This window comes from Populus trichocarpa, chromosome 16, assembly GCF_000002775.5.
Source record: "Populus trichocarpa isolate Nisqually-1 chromosome 16, P.trichocarpa_v4.1, whole genome shotgun sequence".
Classification (NCBI taxonomy): Eukaryota; Viridiplantae; Streptophyta; class Magnoliopsida; order Malpighiales; family Salicaceae; genus Populus; species Populus trichocarpa.
In genome coordinates, this window is record NC_037300.2 from 2,452,544 (window position 1) to 2,472,627 (window position 20,084).

General features: G+C 34.8%; 1 protein-coding gene and 1 long non-coding RNA gene across 3 annotated transcripts in view; both read left to right on the forward strand.

The window, feature by feature from the left end:
* LOC18108887 (UPF0481 protein At3g47200) overlaps positions 1 to 19,797 on the forward strand; it is a 43,647-nt gene extending 23,850 nt beyond the window's left edge. Inside the window, exons 1-2 of one of the 2 annotated variants that reach the window (XM_052447790.1) lie at positions 14,429 to 15,621; positions 19,481 to 19,797. In XM_052447790.1, the coding sequence (XP_052303750.1) occupies positions 14,482 to 15,621; positions 19,481 to 19,729 (1,389 nt within the window). In that variant the 5' untranslated portion in view covers positions 14,429 to 14,481 and the 3' untranslated portion in view covers positions 19,730 to 19,797. Of the gene's footprint in view, positions 1 to 14,428; positions 15,622 to 18,508 lie in introns of those variants that run through there. The other variant, XM_024587985.2, reaches the window with a different exon arrangement.
* LOC127904412 (uncharacterized) lies at positions 4,630 to 4,896 on the forward strand. Its single transcript, XR_008057576.1, has 2 exons — positions 4,630 to 4,728; positions 4,796 to 4,896. It is a non-coding gene; the product is annotated as an uncharacterized LOC127904412 (long non-coding RNA).
* Positions 19,798 to 20,084: the final 287 nt, after the last annotated feature.

Consider the following 20,084-nt stretch of genomic DNA (forward strand, 5'->3'; position numbering starts at 1 on the left):
CATATAAGGTTTTAAGCAAAACGTTTCTGTGTGTTATGAATTATTTAGAGTTCATACATTTCTGTCTTCGATGCTCCATATTGTTGTTCGACCTGTTTGCGTTTTTGTTTGGTTAAGTACTTACATATAATTATTGTTAGTTATTAAAAATCAGTCTCCAAATTATTAAATATATTAGATTAGATTTACTTAAACATCCACTGCAAGCAAGAAAAAGTTTCACTTTAACTCATTTATTTCTGGCATTATAACATGTGCCATGTTAAGTCCTATGTAGCAGAATTGCAAATGCAATCCATTTATGGTGCCTGTGTATTAATTTTCATAACTGCATAAGTAAATATACTATTTACTGACGCAAATTTCATCTGCAAATATATATACTATTTACTGAATGATGATTTCATATTTCTGTCGTAAGACCAATCCGAACGCTTATATTAAGTCTGTTTGATCTTCAATTAAGTTTTAGTTGTCTCTGTTCATTAATTTGTTCTGTTTTCTCAAGTACAAAACATGAACTTTAAAAGAAGTAGAGAGAGTACAAAAAATGTAAAGCATCTAAGTTTGATTTCCACATAAGCAATTCAATGAACTGTGGGTAACTTGTTATATTATCAACACCATCATAAATATTATATATATTTTTTTATCTTGCTTCCAACATTAAAAAATTATTAAAGAAAAATAATTTATTTATAGAAAAGTATTCTCTTTGATAAATTCAAATAAATAAAATAACTCATTTTTCAAAAACAAATTAGAAAAACAAAATTGCAAAATAAATTTAGCGTAAATGTCATGATGAAACATCTCCAATATGCCCTAATTGTCAATCATATTAAAGGTCATATGATTTAAATGATTTAGAAAAATAAAAAATGATATGAATTTAAAAATAAAAATTATATAAAATTTAATATGATATACCAATTAGTGCATTTTAATTCAAAGAAATAGAATTCGGAGCATTAGATACTCCTGATGAAGTCTTTCCCCTCTTCGTATACTCTTGTCAATACTATGTTTAACTCATTAGCACAATTGCAGTCTTATTTATATTTTTTCAAAGAAGAAGAAAATTAGTCTCTCTACTCAAACATGTCATTTCACATTATTCATTACTGATCACATGTCATTTCAAAAACATAAATCCAACTTTTTATTGACTAATCATTACTGTAAATAAAAAGATTGAGATTAAATTATATTTATTTAAGAGGAAAAAAACTAAAATCAAATCGAATTGAGATAGAAAAGTTGATGTGACTTTTGTCAAACACCAAAACTACAAGAATTGCCTTTTAACATTTCTTCATGCAGCCGACTCGCCATAATTTCTCAATTATTTATATATCTATCTAGAACGGTTTATTTTTATATTTTAAAAGTATTTTTTAAAATTAATATTTTTTTAAATTAATATATTTTTTAATATTTTCATATCATTTTGATGCGTTGATATTAAAAATAATTTTTAAAAAATAAAAAAAAATTATTTTAATATTTTTCTAAATAAAAAATATTTAAAAAAACAATCATAATTATATTTCTAAATACCTTGTAAGAGGGTATGGTGATTTACCTTGAATAATTTGTGAGATGGATTAAGCAAATATTTTTTTAGAGAAGTGAAAAAAGACTAGACTAAGAGTGGGTTGTGCTATAGATTAAAAAATATTATAATTTTTTATTTGATTAATAAATCAAGCTTAAATTTTAATAGAAAATTCTGAAGGCATAGTGTCAAAGAGAACCTCTTTGATGGTTTATCCACTACATGAATTTTATGAAATTAGAATGAAAAGATCTTATTTTGCTAATTTTCCTTGGCTTTCCTGGATTTTCTATAAAAAGAAAATTAAGGGACCAAGCAAGTCATTTCACTAAATCAAATTTTAGTTCATCAAAAACAACTAGATAAAATTTCAGTAGAAGGACAAATTAATTAAGATTCAAGAACTTCGAGGATATATATAACATGTGTGTTTTACCTGAAACTAACATATACTAGTTTCTACATAATACAACTTCATTGAATAATATATAGAAACGCTCGATAAATTTGTTCTCTTTCGTAATTAAATAGTTGCAAAAACTTTTCTTAGGCTTAGAATCCATAATTCCATTATGGCAGGAAAGCACTAATAATATAACGTCCGTCCGTCCAAAATGCTAACTTTATATTGGTTATGATAGTTTTAACTTTGTTCACTTGTTAAAAACATGATCACCATGCTTTGGAGAACAAAGTAAGCCCAACTTCCAAGTTAATAGAACACTTTCTGCAATGTTTTGATTTGTTTTATTTGTTTTTTTATATATATTTCAATGTAAATTTTCTTATTTTTTTTATGATTATTGTCTAAATAGCCATGTTTTTAATAAAATCTACTATTATAAAAAAATTAAATGATTGTCCTAAATAATATATATCGGTATGCTTCTGCTACAGTGGAACAGCGAAACAGTATAAAAAAAAATATACTCTTCTTGCGAGTTTTATTTACTAACAATGGAGGGTGAAAAACTAGAAATTATGATTTCTTAATGGTTGTTATGCTAGCTTGGACCTTATTGAGTACTGACATTCATCGAGAACAGAAAGAATATTTATATATGATTTTATATTATATATTTTCTAATGATCTATAATATGCATGTAGCGAAGTCAATCTTTTAATTAAGCGGCCAGATTTTAAACCCTTTAACAGAATACAGATGTGAACAGGAAAAGGGTGGAACGAGTCTTTAAATCCAATCCTAGTCTCTCGACAAAAGGAATTTCTTTCCAGGCTTTTTTTTTAAAAAAAAAAAAAATTCTGTCCAAGCTTATTTAGCACAAAAAGAAAACGAATGAAAACATATGTTGCAGCCTGGTAGGGCTCGACTTCTATTCTTTTCTCACACTAAAGACTGGGGAAACAAAAGTTTGCTCTATGTATGTTCTTTAATTTTCTTGCACTTTGAGCATGGAACAATCCAAATCTTTATCTCTGCTAAAGGCATTTCACATGTTAATAGTATAATTGCTGTCTGCAAATTTTGAAACATATATATATATATATTCTTAGCACTTATCTACATTTTGAACTGCGTACAATTACTTGGGATTTCTTAGTAATTATTATTCTATAATCTTCATCAATAATATACATAACAACCCTGGCATGATATATCAACCAATAAGCAGACATGGTATCGCTAGCAAACCAGTTCTTTCTCTTGAGGGCCATCTCCACAACAAAGGATCAACAACCATATATGTTCTCCGCTATGTATATTTAACTCCGTGTGATTTTTATTTTTATTTTCATAGAGATGTTCAACAGGCTCTGAACCTACATAATGGTGTGATCCTTTACCATGACTATATCGTTAACACCAATAGTAAACAAGAAGGCTAGTTCCAAATTGGTTGTAGCAGTTAGGAAAGAAGAATCGTATGTAGCTTAATTATGCATGTGGAAATCAAGGTTAGATATGCTTTTGGTTCATTAATTAATTATACTTTCTAATAAAGTTAAAGTTCATATTTAGTACTCGAGAAAAATAATAATTTAAATATTATTTTGCAGAAAATCAGGCACATCTATGGCACTGTAGACTCGGCCATATGAGTCAAAAGGGGATGAAGATACTTCAGTCAAAGGGAAAGCTGCCAGAGTTAAAAAATGTTGATCTAGACATTTGTGAGAGTTGTATTCTTGAAAAACAGAAGAAGCTCAGTTTCTTAAAGGTTGGCAAGACCTTAAGACCAAGAAGGCTAGGACTGATACACACAGATTTATGGGGACCTTCTCCAATGGCATCTCTTGGAGGTTCTCGATATTATGTGACTTTCATTGATGATTTCAGCAGGAAGGTATGGGTCTACTTTCTGAAAAATAAATCTGATGTGTTTGAAACATTCAAGAAATGGAAGGCTATGGTTGAGACTGAATCAGGTTTGAAGCTGAAATGCTTAAGATCTGATAATGGAGGAGAATACATTGATGGAGGCTTCAAAGAGTATTGCGCTGTCAATGGTATAAGAATGGAAAAGACCGTTCCAGGCACACCACAACAGAATGGCATTGCTGAACGGATGAACCGGACCATCAACGAACAAGCTAGAAGCATGAGGTTGCATTCAGGGCTACCTCAAACATTTTGGGCTGATGCAGTTCACACTGCAGTTTACTTAATCAACCGTGGTCCATCAGTTCCTTTGGAATTCAGATTGCCTGAGGAAGTATGGAGAGGAAAAGAGGTACAACTCTCTCATCTCAAGGTCTTTGGGTGTGTCTCTTATGTTCACATAGATTCTGATGCTCGCAACAAGTTAGATGCCAAATCCAAGAAATGTTTCTTCATTGGCTATGGAGATGAAGAATTTGGGTTTCGGTTCTGGGATGATCAGAACAGAAAGATTATCAGAAGCAGAAACGTGATCTTCAATGAGAAAGTTTTCTACAAAGACAGATCAAGTGTAGAGACAGATATGGCTGATTCAGATACAAGTCCACAAGAATCTGAATTCATAAGATTAGAAGGGCTTCCTGATGTTACCGAGTGTCGCACGTCATTAAATCCGCGTGGCATCGGCTGACGATTTTTCTTTATGCGTTTTGCTTTGATTGGTTCGTTGGAGTCGCCACCTAGTAATTTATTGAGGGCTACTAGGAAACCTGATGTACTGGTCTTGTCAGAGATTCACGGGAAAGGGACTGGTTGTGGTTAGGGAAGGTATTAGCACCCCTAACGCACCCTACCTGAGGTAAGCTGCTTCGTGGACTGGTTGTGGTTAGGGAAGGTATTAGCACCCCTAACGCACCCTACCTGAGGTAAGCTGCTTCGTGGACTTGATGTGTTTTTAAAAATAAAATTTTAGCCCAATTCTAAGGCTTTGATAAATCAGTTATTAGTTCCCAAAATATATGTAGATACATGTTCTATATTTTCATGGAAAATACAACATGATTTTATCTGTCCTTTAGATATTTGTGCATATAAATTAAAATATTAAATTCATTTTTTTTTATTCAATAACATACATAAGAAAAAATACACAAACACACACACATCTCTTTTTCTATTATTATTTTCTCTTTCTTTTCTTTTCTTTTCTTTTCTTTTTGTACATCACATTACAAAATTATAAAAAATTTAAACACTAAACAAAAATTACATTACATAATTTAAAAATTACCAAATAGTCCCTAAACTCCAGAAATTGCAGAGGGACACTTCTGGAACTGCCTGAACAGTTCTGGAACAATGGCGGCGCGTGGCTTCACACGCCGCCGCTGACAGTGCCGGAAATGGGCGGATCTGCCCTGCTTTCTCCTTTTCTCTTCTCTGTCGATGGTGACCTGCACAATCAACCAAAAACGCAACACAGGCAGTTGATTTTAGTTGTTTTTCTTTGTTGTTTTTTAGATCTGCTCTCGGGTTCTTCTCCCGGATCTGTCCCGTTCGGGTCTGCTGCTATGGATTTCATCTCCTTCTCCTCTGCTTCGGGAGGCGCTGCTGGCTGATGGTGGATCTGTGGCCGGGCATGGAGATCGGAGGAGAAGCTGTCGTGGCCGGCTGTTGTGGGGAGGAGCTGCTGTTGTTGTTCGTGGGTCTCTCTTTGATTTACATCTGCTCCTTCTGCCGATGGCAGGACTGGTGGAGGCGGATCGCGGTGGACGCGGGCGGATCCGCCGGTGCCTGAGGGCTTCGGTGTGGAGCAGAAGGGAGGCATTTCCTTGTGGAGCTGGATCCGTGGGCCACTGGCGGTGCGCTTCTGCCGGCGTTCGGCGAGCTGGCCGCTGGTTCAGGAGGAAAGAGCTGAGGGAGGCCGCGGCTGAGGAAGAGAGTGGGGGTTGTCTTGTGGGTCTTGCTGCTGTCGTCTGCTGGCTGCTGGAGCTGAGTCGGCCGAGAGAGGGAAGAACGGTGGTTGGCCGAGAGAGCAAGAAGAAGAAGGAAGGTGCTGGGAGCAGGAAGGAAAAGGAGAGCTGCGGTGGCTTGGGAGGTGAAGAAGATGGTGGAACCGGCTGAAGAGAAAAACCAAAAACGTGGGGGGTCGGCCAGACGGCGGCTTGGAGAAGAGATAGATTTAGGGTTTTGTTTTTGTGTTGTCTCTCCCCTTAAATATCAAAATTGCCCCCCCTTTATTTGTGTTGAAGGCTGCTATATATAGGCAAAATAATGTTTGGGCCTCAAAATTGGTCTCTCAACTTTCTATTTTTTGTAAATTTTGATTTTTCTTATTTTTTTGTATTTTTTGAAAACGAGCAATATCAACGTCGACTTAAATGAGGAAAATCAATGATTTTAAAAATGACGCGTGAAAAGTCGAACGCGTTCAAAAACCTTTGAAAACTTAAATTCTTTTTAGACGACGTTGAAAATGCTAAAAACGATGCAAATATATTAAAAACATATTTTTTTGGATTTTCGTTGTTTTTCGTTATTTTTGGATTTTTCGAAAATTTTATCAAAAAGGTGGGTCAAAAATTGGGTAACAACATCGAGCAGAACAAAAATCAAAAGCCTTTGCAAGAAGATTCAAGCACATCTGTACCCACTACTACACAGGAAGATGCAGAGCCAAGTGAACCCAATGTTTATGTTCGCAGGTCTTCAAGGACTATAAAGCCCCCACAACGGTTCACGCTTCTACTGAATTATATTTTGCTAACAGATGGTGGTGAGCCGCTAACTTATGAAGAATCCTTACAAGATGGAAACTCAAGCAAGTGGGAGTTAGCTATGAAGGATATGATGGATTCGCTGTTGAAGAACAAGACTTGAGAGCTAACCACACTACCTGAAGGAAAGATGGCTTTGCAAAACAAGTGGGTTTATAGAGTAAAGACTGAGCATGACGGAAGCAAGCGGTTCAAGGCAAGACTTGTTGTAAAAGGGTTTCAACAAAAGAAAGGGATTGACTACTCTGAGATATTTTCTCCAGTTGTGAAGCTCACAACAATCAGAGTTGTTCTGGGGATAGTAGCTGCAGAAAATTTACATCTTGAACAATTAGATGTAAAAACAGCATTTCTTCATGGAGACTTGGAGGAAGACATTTACATGCAACAACAGCCAGAGGGGTTTGCAATACAAGGAAGGGAGAACCAAGTCTGCAAGCTGAAGAAAAGTCTATATGGTTTGAAGCAAGCTCCAAGATAGTGGTACAAGAAGTTTGACAATTTCATGTGCAGCTCGGGGTACACAAGATGTCAGGCTGATCATTGTTGCTATGTCAAACATTTTGATAACTCCTATATCATTCTAATACTATATGTGGATGATATGTTGATTGCAGGATTTGAAATGAAGGATCTGGGAGCTGCTAAACAAATAATTGGCATGAGAATCATCAGAGATAAAGACAAAGGCATACTAAAGCTTTCACAAACAGAGTATGTCAAGAAGGTTCTCAGTAGGTTTAGTATGGATAATGCTAAACCAGTAAGTACACCTCTGGGAAATCATTTCAAGCTCAGCAAGGACCAGTCACCAAAAACTGAGCCAGAATATGAATACATGGATAAGATTCCATACGCCTCAGCTATCGGCTCTTTGATGTATGTTATGGTCTATACCAGACCAGACATTGCCCATGCAGTGGGAGTTGTCAACCGATATATGAGCAATCCAGGAAAACAGCATTGGGAGGCGGTAAAATGGATCATGAGATATTTAAAAGGTTCCTTGGAGACTTGTCTTACTTTCACAGCTGGGGGTTTGAAACTTGAAGGTTTTGTAGACGCTGATCTAGTAGGAGATGTCGATAACAGAAAGAGCACTACAGGATATGTATATACTCTAGGAGGTACTGCTATTTCCTGGAGTTCTACCTTACAAAAGATCGTTGCTCTTTCAACAACAGAAGCAGAATATGTTGCAGTTTCAGAATCTGCAAAGGAGATAGTTTGGCTACAAAGTTTCCTAAAAGAATTGGGCAAGATGAATGGAACGGGTACTCTGTATAGCGACAGTCAGAGTGCAATCTTCCTTGCCAAGAATCCAGCATTTCACTCCAGGACTAAGCATATTCAAATCAAATATCACTTCATCCGGCAATTGCTAGACGACGAGCAACTCAAGCTAGAAAAGGTCTGTGGAAGCAAGAATCCAGCTGACATATTAACTAAAGGAGTTACTCTTGATAAACTGAAGCTATGTAAAGCTTCTGTTGGTCTCAAAGATTAAAAGATAGATATAGCGCCATTTGTGTCCAAGTGTGAGATTGTTGTGTATGGACACAAATGGCTGTTGGCAGCCATGTCAAACATGGCTGCATGGTTAGAGTCAATGGTTGGTAGGTGGCAACCATTTTTGCCGTAATTGTTGGCCTTGACTTCTTCCCAAGCTCTGCCTATAATTAGACAGATGAAGAGCTGAGATTAGTGCAAGAGAAAGTGTGCGAAAACACAGAGAGAAAGAAGAGAAGAGAGAGCTTGAGAGTGTTGAGTTGAGTTGAGTTTTTCTCCTTCTCTTGTTTGTATTGTTTCAAAGCTTGATTAATACAAACCAGTAGCTCCGTGGAGTAGGCAAGTTGCCGAACCACGTAAATTTGTGTGTGTTTGATTTCTGGAATTACCCAACAGTCGGCAGAGAAGAGGAGACACGTTTCCCAAAGGTAAAACCAACGGCAGCTTTGTAATTATGTTTTTGACTTTTGCATGTTAGAGGTCGACAATATATGCGTTTATCTTTCAAAACGACCATTGATCAGCTTCAGACGACAAAATTTGCTCCACCTCTAAGTAAAGCTAAAATACTTGTTCCAAAATTGCAGCTACTTCAAAATCAAGCTATATATAGCTTTTCTAGAGTGTTTGTTGTAATATTATATAATCGTATCCTATTGTTCATGTGCGCTAATTAATGAAGTAGAAAAGTACTGTCAGCAATGTCCGAAACTGTTAACAATGATGCCCGTTCTGCTTCCTCTGAACCTCATTGGCTGATAGAGATTATGAATGCTGCGGAGGAAGATACCTCTCATGATGACAACCAACGGAAAGGGCCAGATTTCCCAAAGGTTCCACCAACGCTTCGTGATATTCAACAAAACAGCGATTGTTACGATCCATCGGTGGTCTCCATTGGTCCCTATCACCATGGGAAGAAAAAACTAGAGGAAATGGAGAAGCTCAAGGAGACATACGCTCGCCAGTTCGTCAAAGATAAAGATAAACCCAATGAACAAATATACGGAAAGGTGGAAGCAGTGCTAAGCATCGCAAGAAATTCCTATCCAGAAGACGTAACATACAATTTAAACGATGAGAAATTCAACAAGATGATGTTTATTGATGGCTGTTTCATTCTCCAATTCATGCACTATCTGATTGGTGAAAATGAAGTATTGAAGATGTCAGATCAACAAATTTTTCACGTGAAACGGGACTTGTTATTATTGGAGAACCAACTTCCTTTTGCAGTCTTGCATTCATTGAGGAGACAGAGGTATGGGGATAATCTAAGTAATTCAAATGAAATCATCAATAATTTTATCTCTCTTCATAACCGCTCGTCCAGTAAACCAATTCCAACATGGGTCCGGATAGCCTTAACTTCATTAGAGCTGGTTATGATCCCAATCATATTTCCTTTATCTGTTATAATCGCTTGTTGTTGTGTTTGTTTATTTTATAAATGCTTGAGCTATCAATGGGCAACACACTTGCTAAGAGGACAGAGTGTGTCTTTGGATTGGTCACCACCACCACCTAGAGGGAAGTCAGGGACAAGAGATGATGAGCCTCAGCCTGCCCATCCACCACCAACTAGAAAGGAGAAGTCAGGGACAAGAGATGATGAGCGTCTGCCTGCCCATCTCCTTGAACTTCTATATTACAAATCCATGTATCACTATTCCAAAAGCAACCATAAAAAGGCCGCGAAAGGAAGCCGGGGTCATTGCTTGTATTATTCTGCCAAGAATCTTAAAAAGGCGGGAATCCTTTTTCGGGCGAGATGGACTGGTGCTATCACCGATGTCAAATTCAAGTCATCAATTTTCTGGGGAACACTGAAAGTTCCTCCAATTATCATAGAGGAGTCAACCAAGTCCCTGCTCTTAAACTTGGTGGCCTATGAAACATCTGCTGCTCTTGATCAACTTTGGGTCAGTTCATACATATGCTTCATGGATTCTTTGATTGACGATGCTAAAGATGTGGAGGAGCTGCGGTCTAATGGCATAATTATCAATTATTTCGGAGCCGACCAGAAAGTCGCAAATCTCTTCAATGATATGGGAATATCAATGACACATGATACTGCTGCTTATAATGATATCAAAATGGAAATCAATGAGCAGTGTGAGAGCACAGTGAAAAGATGGGTGTATGAGTGGAAGAGAACTTATTTTAGTAATCCCTGGACCATTATTACAGTTCTTGCTGCATCTTTCGGATTGGCACTTACTGCCACTCAGACCTATTACACAAGATACCCACCTAAGTAAATGATTACTGCAAATGCTTCAACTCTTCAATATTGCCGTGTACAATTTGATCTATTGGTGTTTGAGTCTATTTCCTCCGATAGATATTTGTTCGTGTTGAATTTCCTTGAGAGAAATTAAATAAACTAGAGAGAGAGAAACTTTTCTTGAATTTTCAATTTCAAATAAAATAGTTTTAACTTTGTAATATCTTCTTCCGGTTTTTCTTATTTTATTCAGGCATATTACAACTTCTAGTTACATTTTCTTTTATCTTTTTTTTTTCTTTTCTATTATCAATGATCAAGTAATCCCTTTATCAGAAGCGTCTTTTCCTATTAATTGTTTTTTTCTTATATCTTTTAAGTTTTAAACATGGATCATCAATATAACTATTATTTTATTATATTCATTTAATAATTCTCTAACACCACTATTAACATAACAACAATAAATATGGTATAACTACGTACTATCACTATCTTCATTATTATTGCTATAAAAATCATTATCATAAATACTATCATTATAGCTATAATTAATGTTACCATCATAACTATTATTATTATCAATACCAACATAAATATCATATTTTTTTTTATCTTGCTTCCAACATTAAAAAATTATTAAATAAAAATTATTTATTTATAGAAAAATATTCTCTTTGATAAATTCAAATAAAGAAAGTAACTCATTTTTGAAAAAAAATAATTAGAAACACAAAATTGCAAAATAAATTTAACGTAAATGTCTTGATGAAACATCTTCAATATGCCCTAATATTTGTCAATCATATTAAAGGTCATATGATTTAAATGATTTAGAAAAATAAAAAATAATATGAATTTTTAAATGATTTAGGGCTCGACTTCTATTCTTTTCTCACACTAAAGACTGGAGAAACAAAAGTTTGTTCCTTATATGTTCTTTAATTTTCTTGCACTTTGAGCATGGAACAATCCAAATCTTTATCTCTACTAAAGGCATTTCACATGTTATTAGTATAATTGCTGTCTGCATATTTTGAAACATATGTACATTCTTAACACTTATCTACACTTTAATTTTAATTTTGATAATTATTGGATCAAAAGTTGTAATTGTTTTTAACATACAAATCTCTTTTTAATCTTGAACATGTTCATCTAGTACATAAATATATTAGCTAAACTTTTCATATCTGCAAGGCCAGTTCTTTCTCTTGAGGGACATCTTCACAACCAAGGATCAGACCAATTTCTCCATCAATAAAACAATTTCTCCATTATATTTAACTCCGTGTGATTTTATTTTTTTAATTTTTCATAGAGATGTTCAACAGGTTCTGAACTACATAATGGTGTGATCCTTTACCATAACTATATCGTTAACAGCAATAGTAAACAAGAAGGCTAGTTCCGAATTGGTTGTAGCAGTTAGGAAAGAAGAATCGTTTGTAGCTTAGTAATGCGTGTGGAAATCAAGGTTAGATGCTTATGGTTCTTTAATTATACTTTCTAATTAAAGATCATATTTAGTACTTGAGAAAAATAATAATTTAAATAACAGACACTCCTAAAACTTAAAGATCCATCATACATTTGCTATTAGCATATATACTTGAATTCTGCATGAAATTGATCGGACCTAAACTATGAAATAATGTTAAAAATAACATAAAATAATTTTTTTTAAATAATTCTTTAATATGATATTAATCGATAATCTCAATAGCCAAATAGTTATAAGTTTGAATTCTATCTTTTTATAATTAAATTAGAAAAATTAAATATAAAATAATAATGAATCTATATAAGTTTTCAAGTAAAAAAAATTATTTGAAGAGATATATTATAGAATAATATAAAATCATTTCTAAGACTTAGTAATATAAAATTATTCTAAAACTTCACCTAATATATATAGAAATATATATAGAAAGGGTGGAGGATAAGAAGTTAGCAATTGTATAGACAAAGAGTGAGGAAAAAGTGACAAGAGCTTATCCTGATTTTAGTTTTCCATGCTAGAACGAGAAATGCATGTGAGAGATAAAAATAGGCAAGCATGCTTTGTTATATAAAGAGTGCAATAAAGAGAAAGCCCACTTTTATTTCTGTGCTAAATAAGATTGGTCAGAATTTAGTTAAATTTTTGTCTTTTTTTAATCAAAATTTGTCGGAGAAAAGTAAAAAGCGCCTTGATTGAAAATATAAGAAAATAAGGAGTCGGTTACCACCATGAGCAGAGTCCATTGACTATTGTGCTCTCAAATTTTTGGGATGAAAAAAATGACCCCGTGACACACACTGTAGTTGATGAATTGACATTCTTTGACATCTCAATTGACATTAAGAGGGTTTTTTTTTTTAAAAAAAAAACAAATAAATATTCAATCATGTATCCATTCCTTAATCATATTAAAATTCATAACAATTGCCTCCATCACGACTAATCTAAAAATAATGTGTAGAAATAAAACAGAAAAAAAAAATTGTTTGATCTGCTCAAAATTAACTTCGAAAACACAAATAAGAGAGAAAAACTAAAATATAACTCCTGTAATTCTGCCGGTCCACTTCAACCAATTTAAGATGCATACATACTTTAAAATTGTTTAGTGCTCAAAACTACATGCATATATAAAACAATTCGAAAAATTATATTTTACCAATAATTCGATAACCTTATGTAAAATCCATCGGGCCAGATTTTAAATCCTTCAGCCAAAACAGATAGGTGAAAGAGAAAAAGTTTTTGCAATTTCTTCCTTTATTAATTCCATCTCATAGAGCAGCAGTATTTATATAAATAGTACGTAAAACATACACTTTAATACAAACTAGCTACCCGCTCTACCCATATATTAAAGAAAAGGTATGGTAACAAAATACACCACTATGAGTTACCCAAGGTTCTTGCTTAGAGTCGCATACTATAAAACTTTGTTTATTTGCGATTGTGCTGTTTGCTGAATGCTTATGCTAAAGTATGAAGTAGAAATAACTCTTGATTTCTTAATGGTTGTTATGCAGCTTGGACCTTTTTGAGTACTGGCATTCATTCAGAACAGAAACAATCTCTACAAATAATTTTATATTATTCTTTAATAATCTGTAATACGTATAGCAAAGTCAATGTTTTAAGCTCTTGTCCTTAAATTCTACCCCAGTCTCTCGACAAAGAATTTATTTCCAAGCTTTTTTCTTTAAAAAGAAATTCTGTCAAATTAAGCTTATTAAGCACAAAAAAAAAAAACAAATGAAAACACAGGTTGCGCAGCCTGGTAGGGCTCGACTTCTATTCTTTTATCATCACTAATTAAAGACTGGAGAAACAAAAGTTTGTTCTATATATGCTCTTTAATTTTCTTGCACTTTGAGCATGGAACAATCCAATCTTTATCTCCAGTCTTTAGTGACAATTTCATCACTAAAGACTGGAGAAACAAAAGTTTGTTCTATATATGCTCTTTAATTTTCTTCACTTTGAGCATGGAACAATCCAATCTTTATCTCCCCTACACGCATTTCTCATGTTATTAGTATTACTACCTGCAAATCTTGAAACATATATTCTTTAACACTTATCTGCGTTTTGGACTGCGTACAATTACTTGGGATTTTTTTAATGATTTGTGCACTGGAAAATGGTAACCAGCCATCATAAATGAGACAACAAAGTAAGAAATTAAGCAGATATATTTTGCTTCTTTGCAAGCAGTATGTAGTATTTTGACAAAGTAATCACTATCTAATGACAATTTCTTCTGGTTTATTCACAGTGCTATCATGCAACCTACCACTTTAATTTGATGTCGAGAAACTTATAAACCGTTAAGTTTGATGTTACACTGCGAATTTTATTGCTGTAGCTGTCTACAGTTGAGGAACACGTTTTAGACAAGAGCACAACAGTTAAAGCATCAAAGCTCAACTTCCAAGTAAGGTAAGATTCTAGTTCCTAACTTGGTATTTAATAGTCCATAGTGACCTGTTCGTGATATGCATTGGAAGTGCAGAATAATTCTTTTGTTCACAATATCCTTTGTTCAGTAAATATCTGTACTTCTAATGGAAGAAACACACATTTTAGTCCCAGAAAATAATAATTGGTTGGGATCCATATTGAGCGTTGAGCGGACAGAGACCATGAGCCAGCAGCAAGGGCCTAGAATTCCAAGGGTTCCACAGATATTTAGTGGGATTGAATCGAACAAGAAATGTTACGAACCCATGGTGGTCTCCATAGGTCCTTACTACCACGGGAAGCATGATGGGCTCAAAGAGATGGAGAAGTCTAAACAAAGTATGGTGCGCGGATTTGTGCAACAGAGTGGAAAACACATTGAAGAGGTGTACAAAACCGTGGTGGATGTGGCTGAAGAGGCGAGAAGATGCTATGTTGAGGATGAATCATTTAAACTCGTTGGCATGACCGAATTCACCATGATGATGTTTCTTGATGGTTGCTTTGTTATCCAATTCATGTACTGTCTACTTTGTGACCATGAAAATCTGAAGATGTCTAGTCACGTTTCAGCTATGGTTACACGAGACATGCTCTTACTAGAGAACCAACTCCCTTTTCTAGTCCTCAGGTCATTGATGAAGTTGAGATTCGAAGATGAAGGAGGGATGAAATTGATCAAAGGTTTCATCAAGCACATTCGAGCAATGCCCCGTCAACGAGACTCGTGCAGGAAGAGAATATCAAAGTTCTTCCGCAAAATTATTATGCGAGGAGCATTGAACTTAACTACTCCAAAAGGCCTAGCAATGGAAGAGTACTATGTTGCCAGCCATCTCCTTGAACTCTTTCATATGCATTTTGTTGACAAGGACGCCCCAGTTGATAGTTCAAAGACAACCTTGTATCGTTATCATCCTGCGACGGAGCTTAGAAGGGTGGGAATCCATTTCAATCCTAGCAAAACCAGTCAGCTCACTGATGTCCAGTTCAAACCAACATGGCTAGCTGGGAGACTCCAAATTCCTCCACTAACCATAGACGACTCGACCAAGTCCATACTTTTAAACTTGGTGGCCTACGAAGCATGCCTCGGTGACAATAAAAAACTTTGGGTCACTTCTTACATATGCTTCATGGATTCACTAATTGATCAGCCTGAAGATGTGAGGGTGTTGCGCTCACAGGGTGTACTCATCGTTACCCTCGGAAGTGAAGAAGAAGTCGCGAAACTCTTCAATGAGGTAGCCAATTATTTAGTGCCCAATCCTCGTGTTTTCAACAAAGTTAAAAAGGACATCGAATCACATTGTAGGGACACCTTCAAGCGATGGATCCTTCATTACAAGGGTCCGATTTATACTGTGATTTTTAAGTATTCTTTTATTTTTGGCCTCATAGTAAGTGCCCTGAAGTACGTGAAAGTGTTTCCAGCGGAACCCGTATATGGTGTCTGCAGACTGAGGCGGAGCTAGGATTATTTATTTGGGGGATTAAAATTAATATAATAAGATATAATATTTGTTTTAATTTATTATACATGAGTTGTGAAACAAAATCTATATAATTTAGTTTTATTCAAATAACTTACTACAAATATATAATGACCTTTGTATAAGGTAAAAAGTTTGGAGCAATACTAAATTGAGTTAAAGCAATGAAGTTAATTTCATCTTCATAATATATCCATCACTTTAATGTTGTTGGTCTTTATATCTATCAAATATAAACATACAAAGTATATAAGAAACATTAGCTAAAACGAAACATTATTTATGTTTGATAAACTTTGAAATAAAGCAAAAAATAATAAAGAATGATTCTTACATATTTATTTTAATTATGCTCGTCGTTCTTTCATAGAATAGAAATCATCATTATCATATTAATTGTGAATCTTTCAGCAATTTCTTTTTCTATATAGACAATTAAATAATTTGCAAGAAAATCATCCTTCATCCGATTGTGAAGTCTTATTTTAACAATCTTCATCGCTGAAAAAACTCGTTCAGTAGGCTGTACTGAGTTATCAATATATTTTTTTTTCAAAAAAAGAATCAATTCTTCTTATTTTGTTCATGGTTCAATCTAAAATCAAAACATATATCATAAGAAAAAATTGATAATTTTGGTGGCTTTGCTAAAAACAAAACATAAAAAAAATCCAAGCATAATCAAAACAAACCAATAAAATATATCTAATTGATTAGAAAAAAATCACTATAACAAGAATCCAAAAAAAAATTTGGTAGAACTAGTAGACCTGAGAAAAAAAAGAAGCAAAAATGGTAGAATTATATAAAAAAAACCTCATCAAATTATTAACAAACATCTCAAAAAAAAACAAAAATATATTTTAAATTTAAGTTACCTTGTTTTGTTTGATGAAAGATAAATTAATTAGTAGCTCTGCTTCAATCTTTTTGTAGAAAAATTTTGCTCGCGATTTATGTTTTTATTTATGTTTTTGATCGGCGGCAGAATTTATATTAGGATAAATTGATGGCTCTGTTTTTTATTTCACAAAGTAATGCATTTATATTTTTTTCTTTTCCATGTAGGTCAAGAGTAAATTCAAAGAAAATCAAAAATAAAATCACACCACCTTTTTAAAATAAAAAAAATATAACACTTCCTTATTATTTAATTACCTAATTACCCTATATATATATATATATATATATATATATATATATATATATATATATATATATATATATATATATATATATATATATTTTGCAGGGGGGGCCGGGCCCTGCTTGCCCCCCTTGCTTCCGCCCCTGTCTGCAGATTGCCAGGCAATAACAGTACCCTATACCCTTAACTGCAGCGTGCTTGATATGTAGTACTTCTATACCTTTTATATTCCAGCACTATAATTGTCTTGGGAAAGTGAGGCTAGGAATAAAAGATGTGAGAGAGGCCTGGAAGAAATCTTCATAGTTTTCTACCTGGCTATCTGTAGCTGCTGCTATTTCTGTTTGTGTTCTTTTTTTTAACGTCTGCCATGTAATTTCTATTTTGTTTTCTAAATAAATACAATCTGAATTCACAAAACAATGTCAAAGAAATTGGAGAATTCACCATCTCTCTTCTAATTTACCCTTAATTTAGTTTCGATTCAAAAATTGAGCTTTTAGGTTCTTTTCAATTTTTTCTTAATCAGTATTCCTCCTTAATGTCTATCATTCCTGATACGGGTAGAATTCATCTCGGATTATTCACTAAACCCACCAAGTACTACCAGCAATCGTCAAACATTTAAAATTTAAAAAAAGACAAGTGATCAGTTACATTCAATTTCTTGAAAACTTGGAAATAAACTGTAATGACTTCATTATTAAAACTGAAACATATGACAGTCATAGTTGCCCAGTAGAAAAAGGAAAGAGCACATATCGCTGATCTATGCCACATTTTATCCATGGATAAAGTACACGTGGAACATGCTTGCCGGTAATATTTATCTCTCCCTTGCAGCATTTCACATTTTAGCTTGGATAAAGTACACGTGGAACTCAAAATAAGCAGTGGACGAATAGATGTGATGGTCCAAAGGGATCTCCAATTACTTCATATATTCCCTGTAAAGCAAAAGTTAGAGCAACAACAGCACCAGTAAATTATTCCAATTATTCCTTTAGCTTTAGCCAACAATATTAAGCTCTACTTCCAAGCAAGCTAAAATATTCCAAACCAAAAGGTACTTCAATATTTTGAAGTGCTATATATAATGGACTCGTATCCTTTTATTGATGAAACAAAATAGTTAAAATCTCCTCCTTTAATAGTCTGCATGCACAAATAATGAGTGCAAATCTGCAGGAAATCGTGATCTCACGCCATGACATAGCGATGTCTTCCACCGGGCAAAGCCACTGTGGGTGGCACAACAGCACGATGGCTGACACAAGTGAAGAGATCCACTCTGGATCGCTTGACAGCATGATGGCTGCCACAAGTGAAGAGATCAATGTTTCCAACCGACAAACGGTGCCAAAGTTTCCAAAGGTTCCGTCGACAATTCGTCAAATTAAACAGAACAGGGAATGCTATGATCCATCTCTTGTCTCCATCGGTCCCTATCACCATGGGAAAGATGAACTCAAGGAAATGGAGAAGCTCAAGGTTACATTCGCCCGCCAGTTTGTCAAGGATTGTGTAAATGACGTCAATCAAGAACGGTACAAAGAAAAGTACCAAGAAATGTACCGTGGGGTTGAGCAAGTGGCCAGCAGAGTAAGAAAATACTATATAGAGGATGAATCAAGCCGGCTCAAGAACGAGGAATTTGCCCAGATGATGTTTTTTGATGGTTGTTTCATTCTTCAATTCCTCTTCTGCCTCTTAAAGCAACCTGAGAAACTAAAAATGTCTAGTCACGATGTCGTTTTGGTTGCAAGGGATTTGTTCTTACTAGAGAACCAACTCCCTTTTGAAGTTCTTAATGAATTAACGAGGTTGAGGTTCGGAGGAGAGAACATTGCATTGTTTGAAGCTTTCTTCAAGCATATTCGATCAATGCCCACTCAAAGAGAGTCATGCAGGGAAAAGAAAAAAAAACATTTACTAACCATTTCAAAATTTTTTCGCAGAATATTGCCAAGTACAAATCCAAAAGGCCAGGAAAGTGAGATGACTGCCCCTCATAAGCATGCCCATCTTCTTGAACGTTTTCATTTAACATTTCTTGGAAGCAAAGATGTCCCCCATGCTAGTAGACAAAGCTGGTACAGGGCTGATTCTCGAAAGACGTGGTCTGGCCGGTACTTTCCTGTCACGGAACTTAGTAATGTTGGGATCCATTTCAAACCAAGCAAGACTAGTCTTTTCACCGATGTCAAGTTCAGGAGAACATTACTCGCCGGAAGTCTCTACATTCCTCCACTAACGATAGACGTCTCGACCAAGCCCCTGCTCTTAAACCTGGTAGCCTACGAAGCATGCCTCGGTGACATTGACAAACTTTGGGTCACTTCTTACATATGCTTCATGAATTCACTAATTGATCACCCTGAAGATGTGAGAGTGTTGCGCTCACAGGGTGTACTCCTCGTTACCCTCGGAAGTGAAGAAGAAGTCGCGAAACTCTTCAGTGAGGTAGCCAATTATTTAGTGCCCAATCCTCGTGCTTTCAAAAAAGTTAAAAAGGACATCGAATCACATTGTAGGCACACCTTCAAGCGATGGATCCTTCATTACAAGGCTACGGTTTATACTGTGATTTTTAAGTATTCTTTTATTTTTGGGCTCATAGTAAGTGCCCTGAAGTACGTGAAAGTGTTTCCAGCGGAACCCCTATATGGTGTCTGCAGATTGCCAGGCAATAACAGTACCCTATACCCTTAACTGCAGCGTGCTTGATATGTAGTACTTCTATACCTTTCATATTCCTGCACTATAATTGTCTTGGGAAAGTGAGGCTAGGAATAAAAGATTTGAGAGAGGCCTGGAAGAAATTAATCTTCATAGTTTTCTACCTGGTTATCTGTAGCTGCTGCTATTTCTGCTTGTGTTTTTTTTTTTTTTTTAACGTCTGCCATGTAATTTCTATTTTGTTTTCTAAATAAATACAAATCTGAATTCACAAAACAATGTCAAAGAAATTGGAGAATTCACAATCTCTCTTCTAATTTACCCTTAATTTAGTTTCGATTCAAAAATTGAGCTTTTAGTTTCTTTTCAATTTTTTCTTAATCAGTAT